Here is a 15,539-nt window from a genome sequence, read left to right as displayed (position 1 = left end):
GGCAAATGCCTATAATTCCAGCAGCTCAGAGGCTGAGGCAGGAGAATCACAAGTTCAAAGCCAGCCTCAGCAACTTAGCAAGACCCTAAGCAACTTAGGGAGACCCTGTCTCAAAATAAATAAGATAAAGGGGCTGGGGATGTGACTCAGTGGTTAAGTGCCCCTGGGTTCAATTCCCAGTACAAAAAAAAAAAAAAGAAAAGAAAAAAAAAGAAAGGAACCATAAGGAACCATAAGGAGAGTCCCCATTGGAGAGGAAACAAATTGCCCTAAGTCACATAACTAAGCCATCTTTGAATGCACATTCTCCAGCCCCTCTCAAGAGTTTAGCAACCTCTGGAGAGACAGGATCTAAACTGCCCGGCTCAATTGCTCCCAAATTCCTGACTCACAGAAATTGTGAGAAAAATACATGTTTATTGGCAGTTTGGGCTACTAATTTTTAGGGAGCTTTATATTTATATTTATATTTAGGGAATATCAGCATGATATTAGCAGATTTTGATACATAGACAGGGATACTATTGAAATGAAGAGCTAAAAATGTCAGATGGGTCATGGGACCACATAGTAAGTAGAAACAAAAAGTGTCTTGAAGGTAATTTTTAGTAGGAACCTGTGGAGTTCTGAGGAGGCTACCAGTGAGGGCTTCGAGAAAACTGCACAATGTTACCTGAGACTAAAGGAGAAGGGTATTCTTGTTATGTAGTCACCGAAAGCAACCTCATTGCATGTGATAACATGAACAGTAGAAATAATGCCACATGAATGTGGGTAGTTTAGCTAAGGAAACTTTCAAGCAGAATGCTGAAGGTGCCACCTAGCTTCTTGCTGCGTAGGATAAAGTGCAAGAATTGAGGTAAACTAAAGAAGAACTGATAAACGGAAGTAGACCTGGGGGCTGCTGTTGTGGCTCAGTGGTAGAGCACTTGCCCAGCATGTGTGAGGCATTGGCTTTTATCCTCAGCATCTAAAAAAAAAAAAAATTTAAATAAGTAGTGAACCAGGACTTGGCTTTGGAAATTCCAAACCTTTTAAGAAGGCAAATAATGCTAACCTTCAGAAATGGTCCTTGGATAAAGATAAAATTAAGGGTACCATTAGGAAAATAAAGTATAAGGGTCAAGGTATGTGCTCATCTTGATCCTCTGCAAAGCAAACATCAGGACAGGATCAGATGCATAAAGGGAACTGCGATAACTATGAGAGAAAAAGGAGAGCCAGAGAGGTAATGACAGCCTCCATGCCATGATGCGAGACTGATCGCTCTAAGGACGGGGATGAAAGGGATCATGTAAGAAAACTATTAAAATGCTGTGCAGTTTGATGACAGTTTAAGTCTGGCTGATGGGTAGGTGACTCAAAGTTGTCCACTGGAGAAGTCTGGGGCTCCTAAAAATTAACCTGCAATAATACTTCCACTAGATTTGGAAAACTGGCAAAGAGGAGCCCCTGGGAGGCATGGCTTCATCATTAACTTGATGATTATTTTAGAGAAGGTATGGGTGGAAACTTTATTCAATAATGCACCCACAGCAGGTAATTTTGTTCCCCATAGAACAGACTAGTAGAGACCCTTCATGAAGACTTCAGAAAGATCAAAGATGATAAGAGAATCACTGTTCAGTGAAAATTCTATCAAAGGGTCTTATCAGTCACCTCTGTTGAAGCCCAAGGTATAGAGGTGATCTGAGTGAATGGGTAAATGGGCATCAGCACCAAGATAAAGCTGACATTCAATGAGAGGGGAATTAAACTTCAGCTTTGAAACCTGGCATTTCAAAGAATATGTGAACATATTTTAAAGACATCACCACTGGCACTCTGCATATAATAATCTATAATTTATACACAAAATATACTCAAGAGGCCCCCAAATTCTCATATCCATTTATAGCACCAATTCTCAGTCCAGAATTTCCTCATCTAAATTAAGTCCATCAAAGATCAGGATTTTTTTTTCCTGGCACACTCACTCTCTAAATGGATTAGTCAGTTTTTCATTACTATAATGAAACACCTGAGGCAAGTTAGCTTTATAAAGAAAAGAGGTTTATTTAGTTCACAGTTTTGGAGGTTCAAGGCATTGCACTGGCATTGGCTTAAGTCTGGTGAAATTCTCATGGTCAAATGTCCTCAGAATGGTGGTACACGTGGGAGGAAGAGATCACATTGCCAAACAGAAAGCCCAGGAGCAGCTCGGGTTATATATTCCCTGGAGTTTCACAGCCTCTTCTGAGGAGAAAACTTCAACTGTCCTATGGATCTATGACTGGGCCATACCTCTTAAAAGTAGCACTAGCAAACTGGAGACCAAACTTCTAACATATGAGCCTTTGAGCATTTACTTAAAACCATATCCAGACTATACAGAATGTAAGCCAGCAACCAGTGTGAATGATGTTCTGGGAACAGAGCCTCATCCACAGTCAAGCCTGCAGATGACTGCAATCTCATGGAAAATTCAATGGTCCTCAATTTCTGGCCCATAAAATCTGTGAGAAATGTTTATTATTTTGTTTAGACATTAAAATTTGGGGAAATTCATAACAGAACCATTAATGTCCAATAGAGAAGGCTTTTTTTTAGTCATTCAATTAATAGATTTAGTATAAAATTCCATGCTGTGGATGTTAAAGGCATACAGACATGAAAAAATTGGGAATTCTATTTTGTCTTCAATTTGCCATTGAATAGTCAGATATTTCATTAAAACAGGACTGACACTGAAGGCTTTCTAATGTGGCGAGAACTGTTTTATGAAGTCTCTCATTTGCTAAACACATACCTATAAGACTAATATTTAGTCATTTCTCACCAAAGTGATCTGTTTGATGTTGGGAAAGTTTGGGCCTTGTCCAAAGGTATTCTCACATTCTTTCTATTCTTTGACACCTGTATGAATTCCTTGATGTGCTTTAAGGGCTGAACCATATCTAAAGGTCTTCCCACACTGTTTGCACACATAAGGTTTCTCACCAGTATGAATTCTCTCATGTTGAACCAGGTTTGAAGAACGACTAAAGGCCTTACCACATTCCCTACATTCATAAGGTTTTCTGCCAGTGTGAATTTTCTGATGTTGTGTAAGGTACTTACACATTTTAAAGGCTTTTCCACATACATTACACTCATATGGTTTTTTATCAGCATGAATACTCTGATGTGCAGTAAGGTGTGAACTACGTCTGAAGGTCTTCCCACATTCTTTACATTCAAAAGGCTTCTCATCAGTATGAATACTCTGATGTACAGTAAGATTTCTACAGAAAGTAAAGGTTTTTCTACATATCTTACACTCATAGGGTTTCACACCAGTATGAATTTTCTGATGTTGATTAAGATATCTATGCAAACTGAAGGTCTTTCCACATTCCTTACACTCATAGGGCTTCTCCCCAGTGTGGGTTTTCTGATGTTGCACAAGGTTGAAGCGAGTACTGTAGGCCCTCCCACATTCCTGACAATCAAAAAGTTTCTTACCAGAATGAATATTCTGGTGCCGAGTAAGATTTCTATACAAGGTAAACGTTTTCTTACACTCCTTACATTCAAAGCGTTTCATACCAATATGAATTTTCTGATGCTGATTAAGGTAGCGGTACAAGCTAAAGGCCTTCCCGCATTCCTTACATTCATAAGGTTTCTCACCAGTATGAATATTCTGGTGTTGAGTAAGATTCCTATACAAGGTAAAAGTTTTCTTACACTCCTTGCATTCATATGGTTTCCCGCCTTTATGAATTCTCTGATGTAGAATAAGGTATGAGGCAGTGGTATAGCCTTTCCCACATTCTTTACATTCATATGGTTTTTTGCCAGTATGAACACTCTGATGTATGATAAGCTGATGGCTTCTCCTGAAGGTCTTTCTGCATTTCTCACACACGTATGGTTTCTTGTTAGTATGAATTTGCTTATGTTCAACAAGATTTGAGCGCCTACTAAAAGCCTTCCCACATTCCTTACATTGATAGGGTTTTTCACCAGTATGGATCCTCTGATGAATTCTTAGGTGTCCGCCTTGACTAAAGGCCTTCCCACATTCCTGACATACATAAGGCTTCCCACCAGTGTGAATTCTCTTATGTTGAACAATGTGTGAGGAATAAATAAAAGCCTTCCCACATTTCCTACATTCATATGTTTTCCCACCCGTATGAAATCTCTGGTGTATAGTAAGTTGATAGCCACTTTTAAAGTTTTTCCCACAGTCTGTACCTTCATAGGGTTTCTCACCAATATGAAATCTTTGATGGAGAATAAGTTGATAGCTGCTACGAAAGTTCTTCCCACACTCTTTGCACTCATAGGGTCTCTCAACATGAAACCTGTGATGTAGAATTAGTTGGTAGCCACTCCTAAATTTCTTCGGGCATTTTTTACATTCATAGAGTTTATCTCTGCTATGTATGCTCTGATGTTGTGTAGAAGATACAACTTTCTCATAAGTGGGCATTTCTACATAGCTGATTATCTCACATTGTAAATCCCAATCTGAAACAAAAAAAAAAAAGAAAAAAATTTGTATTTCTATACCAGATGACATGAAACATCTATTAAAGAAATAAGCAACATTCCTAATGAGTGAATGGCTTATAGAAATCTAAAAATACAGTCAGTGAAATGTGAAAGAAGCCAAGAAGAATTCAGAGATGTATGGGACTATATATCATACAGTGAAGTTATTGATCAAGGAAATAGGTAATGTTAGGGTGTGGGTCAGACTTTTGGCAGGCTTGTTATAAATCTATCTCAGCGCCTTCAGAGACCGAATGAATTACAATTGAGAAGGGAAAAACTTCCCCATCTTTATTTTGAATCTATCACGGATTTAGATGCAATTCATCCTTTTCAGTTTCTTTAGTGATTTTTTTTATTCTTAGAATAAAATTCAAATCCCTTTCCAAGCAGGTCAGCAGGACTCCTGCTACCTATGAGACCTCATGTCAAAGCAACAACCTGTTGGTTTCCTGTGTTCTACCACATTCCCTCTTTTTGTTACCTAGAAAACAGTACAAATTTCCTTGTCATTAATGCTTTCTATAGATGGTTTAATCTTCCAAGAATCCTTGGACCAATACAGTTTGTAGACTGAATTTTTCTCATTCTTTAGGTCCCAGGATAAATGTTCTTTCTTTAGAGGGGCTGAAAGGACACGCACAAAGTCTGAACAGAGTCGAAGCACCATGCCACTCACCAGAATCTCACACAAGAGATTTATTGTCAGTAGCACACAGTCCAACAGACAAGGTTGTCCCCCCGGGGAGAGCAGCAGCATGTCGGTTCTTACAGAGCAGTTTTATAACCCGCAATAGGAATTCTTCCTAGGGGTCGCATCATGGGCTGGGGAGGGTTGACCTCTTTCCTGTTTTACAGGAAGTTAAGCGGCATTGCCTCAGGATGGAAACTTAGGAGCCCCATAGGTAAAATGGTTTCCAACCTAAAATGGCAGATCTGATGCCAATAAAGGCTGTACTTACTAACTCTAAAGAGTGAAAACGAAGCACTTCTTTCTTCTGTTTTCAATTATATCATTAATTTTGATTTGATAATCTCCTTGTTTATATTTCCCTGAACTTCCTTAAGAGCAGACACAATCCCTCGTTGTTTTAATTATAAAGTTCTGGCATATCCAAAGTGCTAAATAACTTACTGTATTTACTTCAACTAAGTTGAATTATGCCATATCCACTCTATATATGCTGTGTTGTTTCATATTGTTACCAAGGTCCTTGCTTCCCTTCCCTTATTGTCCAGATTAGCCATTCTGTACTTCCCAGATAAACATTCTGATGATTTTCATCAGACAATTCAGACATATACTTGAACAAAAGTTGTAAGACATTTTTTCCATTTGCTAATGCTGGAAAGAATAAACAATATGGAGGGAAGTTCTAGGGTACCAGATGCCTAGAATTGTATAAAAAAGGAAATATTAAATGTGGGCTGAAAGATGGCAATCCAGATTAGATGCAATAAAAACTGAGCAAGATCCATACAGAATGAAGAGAGTAGGGTCAAAGACAATGAGGAGTTTTCTGTGACTTATTTGTGTAAAAACAGGAGAAACAATTATTTCGTAGTCTCAAAAAATAAGTATCAGTAATATTGCAAAACAGGGAGCATTTCATCTAAAAAAATAAAGGTTCTTCACTAACTAAATGCTGGTTGATAAGTACTATGGACATCAGAGAAGCAGGATGGATGCTCACAAAAAATGTAACTTGGTTGTCAAGACTGAAGATACCACACGCATAAACCAAGAATGGTGAAAAGGTTGACCACATGCATAAGGAGGCTTTCTAGAGAGAGCAGAGTGGTTTCCAAGTAGGTCAGAAAATAAATGAGATTAGTGTGGAGTTTTTGTTTTGTTTTTAAACATAAATTTTATTTATTTTTATTTTATATATATTTTATATATATTTTAGTTGTAGGTGGACACAATACCTTTGTTTTATTTTTATGTGGTGCTGAGCATTGAACCCAGGGCCTCACATGTGCTAGGTGAGTATTCTACCACTGAGCCACAATCCCAGCCCCTGCTATGGAGTTTTTAATGATGCTTAGGGTGTGGTGCTGAGCTGAGGGTTCCTGCAGGTGGGACAGGGCTTGCCTGGTTTGAATTTTCTACCAGCACCAAAGAAGAGAGCACCTAGGTTTTTAATCAGATGATCCAGAAAAAAAAAAAAAGGGGGTGGTAAAAGAAAAAGAGGGATGGTTCTTAAAAGTTGTCAGCATTCAAAAATCAAAAAGAATAAGATTCTTTGTTATACTACTGAAATAGTGAAACTACAGAAATATAGACAGGTAAAAAAGAAAACACTACAATTAATAAAGTACATTAATCATCTATAATGCTTAGAAAAAAAGCTGTTACCTCATAATTACCTCATAATTAAATAAACAAACAATTCACTAAGAAATTTAGAAAAACTAACAAAGTAAACTAAAGGGAAGTAGAAAGAATAAAGATAAAAATCAAAATGTAGTGAATTTGAGAAACGAATAAAATCAAATCAAAAAGAGAACTCTTTAAAAAACAACTGAAATATAAACATTATGAAAAAGGAGAGAGGAAAAAAATTATAGCAGCAAGGCAGGTAGGTCAGTGGTACAGTGTGTGCTTAGCATATGAAGAGCTTTGGGTTCAATGTTCAACTCTCCCCCCACAAAAAGAAGATTTATAAAATCGCTAGACAAACACATAATATCAGTATGCAAATAAATTTGAAAATACAGGTGATATCAATAATTTTTTAGGAAAATATCTGATCAAAACTGACCCTATGAAGAGTTAAAAAGCACCCCAGTGCAGTGATACACACCTGTAACCCCCGCTACTTGGGAGGCTGAGGTGAGGATCACTAGTTCAAGGTCAGCCCTGGTAACTTAGCAAGACCCTGTCTCAAAATAAAAAACTTTCAAAAGTGGCTGTGGAAATAGTTCAGTAGAACACACCTGGGTTTAATGTCCAGTAATGCAAGGAAAAAAAAAAAAAGACGAAGAGTTTTAACAAACAAATTTCCATAGGATGAAGTAAAAAAAAGCTAGCAATAATAAACACCCTGATCAATTACATGGTTGTCTCTCATATTCCCCACTAATGTAAAAATCCATATCTTTAAACATCCTCCACTAGACTAGGACAATATCCTTGTATCTTTGAATTATCTTCTTAATAAACACTAATATCTTTAACAATTCTCCACTAATATCAGAAAATCCTTAAAGAAATGTTTGATTTCAAGAATGGGTTCAAATAAGATACAAGATAAATCTTGGAATCTTAGGATAAAAGGTAACAAAAATTAAAAGACTTATGGCTTTGTTAAAAAACATATATCTGGATACTGAGCTATGTATAATCAATATGGTAAGAGAGCAGAAAAACTGATTATGTGGTATTAAACATATTAAGCAAATGAAAGAATGGATAAATCCATAATGATTTTAGAGAACAAAAAACACTTAATACTTTTTATCAAGTCATGCATTACTAAAATATTTATAATTAATAGAAAAATCATATATATTTTCCCCCCTTTCCAACGGAATTGTTTCAAGGTAACCAAATAGCTCCAGTTGATCATTTCAACCAAAAAACTATATGGGGCTGGAGTTGTAGCTCTATGGTAGAGCACTTGCGTAGCACATGTGAGGCACTGGGTTCGATCTTCAGCACCACAAAAAAATAAATAAATAAAATAATAAAGGTATTGTGTCCATCTACAACTAAAAACAAAACAAAACAAAACAAAACAAAAAAACACTTATTGAAGACTGGGGATGCAGCTCAGTAGTGGAGCACTTGCCTAGCACATACGAGGCCCTGTATTCAATCCCTAATACCTAAAGAAAAAAGATCTGCAGAAATCATAATAGGACTTAAAAAAAAAAAAAAACCTGGGATTGTAGCTCACTAGTAGAGCACTTGCCTAGCATACTGGGTTTGATCTTTAGCACCACAAAAAAATAAATAAATAAAATAAAGGTATTGTGTCCATTAAAAATATTTTTAAAAAACCACCTGGCAATTCTCAATCTTATTAAGATAAGTATAAGCTGCATGTGGTGGTCCACACCTGTAATCCCAGAGACTCAGGAGGCTGAGGGAGGAGGATCACTAATTTGAGGCCAGCTTCAGCAATTTAGTTAGCAAGACCCTAAGCAACTTAGTGAGACCCTGTCTCAAATTAAAAATAAATAAAGAGCTGGGAATGTGGCTCAGTAGTTAAGGGTTCCTTTGTTCGATCCCTGGTACCAAAAAAACACAAAATAGGAAAAAAAAAAAAAAGATAGGTATAAACAGTGATGATAATATTGTAAAATATTGTGAGAAGAGCTGCTACAGAACTGACTGCTGCTGTTATGCCAAACAGAAGCAGGGAGACTTCATTAACCCCAGGAAGAAGATAACTGATCAATGGAGGAATCCAACTGTTTTACCAATAAAGGATAACATATATTGGATTGTACCACTGATTTGTCTTTTGACAGAGTACACATAACCAATAATGTACTTCAGTAACAAATGCTTTAATGTGAATCCCCTAAGACTAAAAATACTTCCCAATTTACATGAATACAAAGAGTAGAGAAAAAGCCAAATTATTTCATACAATAGTACCCAGATACATTCAGAAGATAATAAATGTCAAAATATAAGTGGCTTTGTCACTTCAAAATATCTGCGTCATAAAGGGAATGTGTTAGATGAAGGAGAGGTTTGTTACAAAAGTAACCAGATGAAATGCACAATCCTGCCCTTGGATGCTGATTTGAACAAACTAAATTGAGCCAAAAGGGGTAATGCAAGAACAATTTTGGTTTTGAAGAAGCAGTAAAATTAAAATACATTAGAAAGAGAAAATAGAAAAATCAGTTACAATCAGATTATAAAACAGTTGAGAGAAGAGTGGAACTTTGGTCAAAAGAAAAACAAGACTATCTATGTGTGTATACACCAAGGTGTTAAAAGTGGTAGGGATTAGAGATTTTAATTTTTTAAAAATATTTTACCTGTCTCTATTTTCTAATGAACTTCAACACACACCTAGTAAAATGGCATAAAGAAAACAAATCAACATAATCCAAACTCTGAGTAGAACATTTGATCAACAATGATCTAGAATGTCATCAGTTAATCCAAATATTACAGAATGCAATTACTTTCCAATTATACCACAATTGTTTATAAAAATTGACTTGGTTATAAAGAAAGTCTCAATGAATTTTAAAGGATCAAAATCATACAAGAGTATGTAGCCTACCCACAAAAAATTATGCTAAAAAATCAACATTTTTATAAAGACAACTAGACAAAATACAATTGGAAATTAAAGAGTATGTGTGATAAATATACTGAATAAACAGTGCCCTGTGATATGACACAATAATAATTATGAACCTTGGAAAATGATGTTTTAACTGAATAGTATAAGGCTATAGACAAAAGGAACTGTAAATAAACACTACTTGAGTTAGTTAATTTGTTTCTCATTGGGATACAGGTTAACAGTTCTAAAATGTGTTACATGTACACTGAAGCTGAACCAGTAAATAATGAATGGTGGATGGTGGAAGCCAGTTTCCATTATCAGAAAAAAAAGTTACAGATAAAAAAGAGGAAGGCTTGAATGAACTTGAAGGTACTGGATAAGAGTGGAAGACATCAGTATGAATTCAAGTTTAGTTTAATATGCAAACAGATGGACAGAGAGAACAACTTATAGGTAAGAATACATCATGCAGTATGCATACGTGTACTTCTTTGGTAGGTTTCTGGGGGGTCATAGAAGCACTGAGCATAACAGAACCCAGATCTTGATTTCCAATTACAATTCTGTAGTTAAAGGACCAGAAAGGAAGAAAATAAGATGAATCTGAATAGTACCAGGAAAGAAGTTCCCCTCAAAATTCAAAGAATGGGTGTTTTAAGTGGACATAGGAACCAACTGAAAAGGACTACCAATATTCAAACTGGAAAAATATGGGCAACAAAAGAAATAATGTAATATTGGACTATAACTTTGGTATATAAAATAAATACTAGTCCACACTGATACAAATAAATGAGAAGAAACAAATCTTTCTTATAGAATTGCAAGTAATATTAGGTATTTTACTCTATAAAATACACATATTTTAAAATTTTTAAATTAAAAAAAAATTTTAGTTGTAGATGGACACAATACCTTTATTTTATTTTTATGTAGTTCTAAGGATAGAACCCAGTGCCTCACATGTGCTATGCAGGCTCTTTACCACTGATCTACAACCCAGCTCGAGTTTATATATTTTTTTAACAGCAAAGAATCCTACCACTTTTTATTTATTTATAATTAATTTTTTAGTTGTAGATGACATAATACCTTTATTTTATTTGTTTATTTTGTGTGGTGCTGAGGATCGAACTCAGTGCCTCACATGTGCTAGACAAGCACACTACCACTGAGCCACAACTGCAACCCATTTTTATTTATTTTGACATACTGATATTTCCATCAAACCTCAAGTGGAAGACAAGCTGTTCAATAAAAGTCATTTCAGCTGGGTAAGATGTGGTGCATGCCTGTAATGGCTTTAGGGCTGAGGTAGAAGGATGGAGAGTTCAAAGCCAGCCTCAGCAAAAGGCACTAAGTAATTCAGTGAGATCCTGTCTCTAAATTAAAAAAAAAAAAAATACAAAATTGGCCTGGGGATGTGGCTCAGTGGTTGAGTGTCCCTGCATTCAATCCCCAGTACCAAAAAACAACAACAGAAAAAAACCATTTCATATATATAATAAACCAAAATTATTTTAAAAGTCTGTTTGTTTAATGGATTCTTTTGGTATTAACAAAAAATTAATAACTGACTAGAAATGAAACTATAACTAAACCAAGATACATAGGAACTGTGCTTCATTTTAGGAAAAACAAATCCAAATAATTCCTACACTGTTAAAAGAATAAAGTACATTTGTCACGGTACACAATCATATTCCCTTAAATCAGGGACTGTTTTAAAATTTTAAATAAAAATTGTTCAGGTTTAATTCTGTCTGTATACTCAGAAACAATTATATCACTGGTTCTATACAATTTTCTCATCATACAAAAGCTCAACTATTTTCTAAGGTCTAATTAAGTCAAATGAACTAATAATAGCAATTTAATTGTCACACTGTAAATCAGAGAGGTGTAGAAACTAAGCAGTTGAATTTTATTTACTGCCTATAGTATTGCTGCTACTCAATTCATTTTCTTCATCTATCAGAACTAATAAGCACTAATGGCCAAAATGAGAATTCCATTATTGTAGCAACTCTGTGATCCTTTGCTACAATCCTACAATCGTATGCATATGTGTGAAAGGAATAGAAAACAAAAGTGGGAGGTTAAGACAGGTATGTGTAAAGGGAATACTGATAGCTACAATTATATTTATTGAAAAAAAGACTGATCTGATCTGCTCAGTATACCAAACCAAGCAGTTAGAGCAGATGTTAGTGCAAGTTCAACCTGACAGTTTATTTGTGAAAAAAAGCTAGTTTTGAATAGAAAGGTTTCAATCCTTTCCTTGTAACACAAAGAAACTTAACAGGAATTTTAAAGATACTAGGCCAGAAAACACAATAGTAACACTTATAATCCTTCTCAATTAAAAAGAAAAATCAAGTTGAAGACAACTGTTAAAATATCTTTCAGCCTGAATATATATCAGCCTATATATCTTCTTGTTCCAATCAGTTTTTGATAAAAATACACAAAAACCCAGAGAGGCTTTTTGTAAGAGGTATCATATCTAGAAGTGATGAAAATAAACTGGCTTCCTTCCTCCCAAAAGACGTTGTTTAACCTCTAAAGCATAAAAAGCTATATAACGTCCTATACAAATTAACCAATGTTCTTACAAAAGTAAAGCCCTTTGGACCCATGACATTACACTGTATTTGTGGTGAAGTCCAAGGCACAAGAATATATGCATTAGGCATTTTCAGTCTAATCAGATCTCTAGGGTTATTTAATTCTTGGCAATATATCATAACTGGTATGCATTTTGGTACTTAAATCAAGAACTGCAGAAAACAAGAAGCAGCGTATTATAGTAACAGGGTTTGTATATGACGACTGCAATTATGAACAAATCTCTTGCATGAATTTTGTAATTTGTTTTATTGTTGGTCACCTGTGGTAGTTCCTTGATTTGATTCTTCAATATTCATGCTTTCTCCATCTACAGTCTCTAACATTTCTTCATCTTCATTTTGAAATTAGTTGTCTAACTAATTTAATATTCAGTCCTTTATTGTAGTGAAGCTTCCTCTTCATTTTCAAATTGTCGCTTTTTTTCTAAATCTTCAGGTGAGTGGTCACGATCCTCCTCCCGAACCTGATACCTTGGTTCTGAGACTTCAGCAGCAGATAGTTTCTTAGCTAGGACATCTAGAGTCCTGGCTGGGTAGTTTCTGGATCACTGTATGCATCTTCATCATCATCTCTCATACTCTGGTAAGGAGCACTAGGTTCACCTGTTTTCATTAAACCAGTCTTTGTCTGCAGGATATGTTCCCAGGATATTCATTTCATTCACTTCTGGGATTTTTTAATCAGCTCCTCTTTGAGTCTCCGATGAGGCTGCTCGGCTGAGGCCACCACAGAGGAAGTCACAGATAGTGCAAGGCAGTCAAGGTCACCATCAGCAGCCTTCCTGGGTGTCGACTCAGGGCCGCTGCTGGCATGGACAGGAGAGGATGGGTGCTAGCAGAGACCTGCCAGACAGGGCTCAATCAGCTGCGCCTGCTGCAACTGTCACCACACAACAACCCAACGACCCAACGCCACACGGCTGGTGCCTTCCACTGGACAGAGGAGAGAGGCGCCTGCTACCCTGTCAGTAGCGTCGCCGACCAAAATGAGTTCTTTCTACATTCATTTTCTTTTTCTTTTCCCTCTGATATTGGGCACTCTATCACTGAATTACATCCCCAGCCCTTTTCATTTCACTTTTAAATATTTTCAGACAGGGTCTTGCTAAATTGCCTAGGCTGGCCTTGAACTTCATCCTTCTGCCTCAGCATCCAAGTTGTTGAGATTATGGTATGCACCACCACACCTGGCAAAATGTATCTAAAGAATATAGTTGCTTCTTAATATGTCAGTAACTGATTATAAAGGATATATTATGTATTATAGAAGCTGCAATGTTTTAATTTATTTCGGGTTAAATGTAACCCAAAATTTTATTAAAAATTAATAAATATAAACATGCAGTTTTTTAAAAAGTATTTTTAATTGTAGATGGAAGCAATACCTTTATTTTATTTATATATATTTATGTGGTGCTGAGGATCTAACTCAGTGCCTCACACATGCTAAGCGAGCACTTTAGCACTGAGCCACAACCCCAGTTTACTTATGAGAAAGTTATCAGACTAATCTAAATTGAGAAATATTCTACCTAGTAACTGTCCTCTCAGAAAGTGTCAAGGACATGAAAGACAGAAAGTCCACGAAAGTGGCATAGATTGGAAAATGACTAGGGAAACAGAATGACTAAGTGACAAGATAGTATTTTGGGCCATGTCCTAAGTCAGGAAAAAAAAAATCAGTGAAAACACTGATGAATATGAATAAAGTCTACCATTTACTAGTATCAGTAGTATTGTATAAATGTTAATTGCTTAGGTTTTTTTTTTCTTTTTTTTCTGAGCGAGGCCTCACTACGGAGCATGGAACTCAAGCTATCCTCTTCCCTCAGCCTCCACAGTAGCTGGGAATACAAAAGCATACTTTGTTTTGATAAATATATTATGGCTACACAAGATATTAATAATTGGGAAAGCTGAGTGAAGGGCAAATAGTAACTATATCATCTTTGCAATTCTTTTGTAAATCTAAAATTATTTCAAAATAAACATATTAATATAGTATATAAAATTTAAGTCTATAATAATTAAAAACAAAACAAAAACCAAGTGTTCTTCATTAAAGAATGATAGTAAATGTAGGATGAAATGATAGAAAAGTCACCCCCATTTTAACTGATTCAGTCATCACTAGGGAATACTTGTGGGGAAACATAAAGCCCACAGTATCACACAGCAGATTATTTGTTGGTAACAAAGAGAAAATGATACATTCATGGGAAGCACCTCACATAAGTTATATCATATTAGCACTACCTAGGGCACTAAATTCCATTTACCCAAACTATCATATTAGCATTGCCAATGCAATGAACTGTCATTGTTTTATGACGTGGTACAATGGGAAGAATACAACATCATAAGTTGAATATAAATCCAATTAAGCTTTTTTTTTTTTTTGTATCAGTGATTGAATTCAGGGGCGCTTATCCACTGAGTCACATCCCCAGCCCTTTATTATATTTTATTTAGAGACAGGGTCTCTCTGAGTTGCTTAAGGGCCTTGCTAAATTGCTGAGACTGGCTTCGAACCTGAGATCCTCCTGCCTCAGTCTCCAGAGCTGCTGGGATTATAGGCATGCACAACCATACCCAGCTTGATTAAGCTTCTTGATCCTGCTACTTATTTCAAGGATATGGAAAGACCAGAGAGCAAGTGTAAGTAAATATCAGGGACAACATCAGCAGATTCCAGAATGAAGGATATTGTTTCTTGGCAAACAAATGGTTAGGAACCAAAAAAGAGATGAAGAGGAAATAAAAGAAAACTTAAACAAAATATAAAGAAATTGGAGGAAGAAAAAAAAGGAAAAGATTTATCACTATTAAAATCACAATAGTGGGGCTAGTAGGATAGCTCAATGGGAGTGCTTGCCTAGTATGAGTGAAGCCCTGGGTTCCATCCCTAGGACCACAAGTGGGGGAAAAAAATCACAATAGTGGTTGCACCTAGCAGGAGAGAGATTTTGATTGGGTGGATATGTGTGGAGCATTTAAAGTTCACTACAAAGCTTATCTCCAGCATGGCATAGTGGCGCATGCCTATAAGCCCAGTGAACTGGGAAGCTGAGGCAGGAGGATTCCAAGTTCAAGGCCAGCCTCAGCAATTTAGCAAGACCCTAAGCTA

At 36.1% G+C, this 15,539-nt stretch overlaps 1 protein-coding gene across 7 annotated transcripts in view; it reads right to left on the bottom strand.

The window, feature by feature from the left end:
* Window positions 1–2,046: 2,046 nt before the first annotated feature.
* Znf573 (zinc finger protein 573) overlaps window positions 2,047–15,539 on the bottom strand; it is a 35,066-nt gene continuing 21,573 nt past the window's right edge. For 5 of the 7 annotated variants that reach the window (XM_047529274.1, XM_047529277.1, XM_047529273.1 and 2 more), the window contains one exon: window positions 2,047–4,497. In XM_047529274.1, the coding sequence (XP_047385230.1) occupies window positions 2,882–4,497 (1,616 nt within the window). In that variant the 3' untranslated portion in view covers window positions 2,047–2,881. Of the gene's footprint in view, window positions 4,498–9,522; window positions 9,557–12,672; window positions 13,256–15,539 lie in introns of all 7 variants that reach the window. The other 2 variants (XM_047529276.1, XM_047529279.1) reach the window with 2 other exon arrangements.

This window comes from Sciurus carolinensis, chromosome 16, assembly GCF_902686445.1.
Source record: "Sciurus carolinensis chromosome 16, mSciCar1.2, whole genome shotgun sequence".
In the NCBI taxonomy this organism is placed as follows: domain Eukaryota; kingdom Metazoa; phylum Chordata; class Mammalia; order Rodentia; family Sciuridae; genus Sciurus; species Sciurus carolinensis.
The sequence above is the reverse complement of the archived record's forward strand: the minus strand, read 5'-3'. Positions and strand labels throughout refer to the sequence as shown.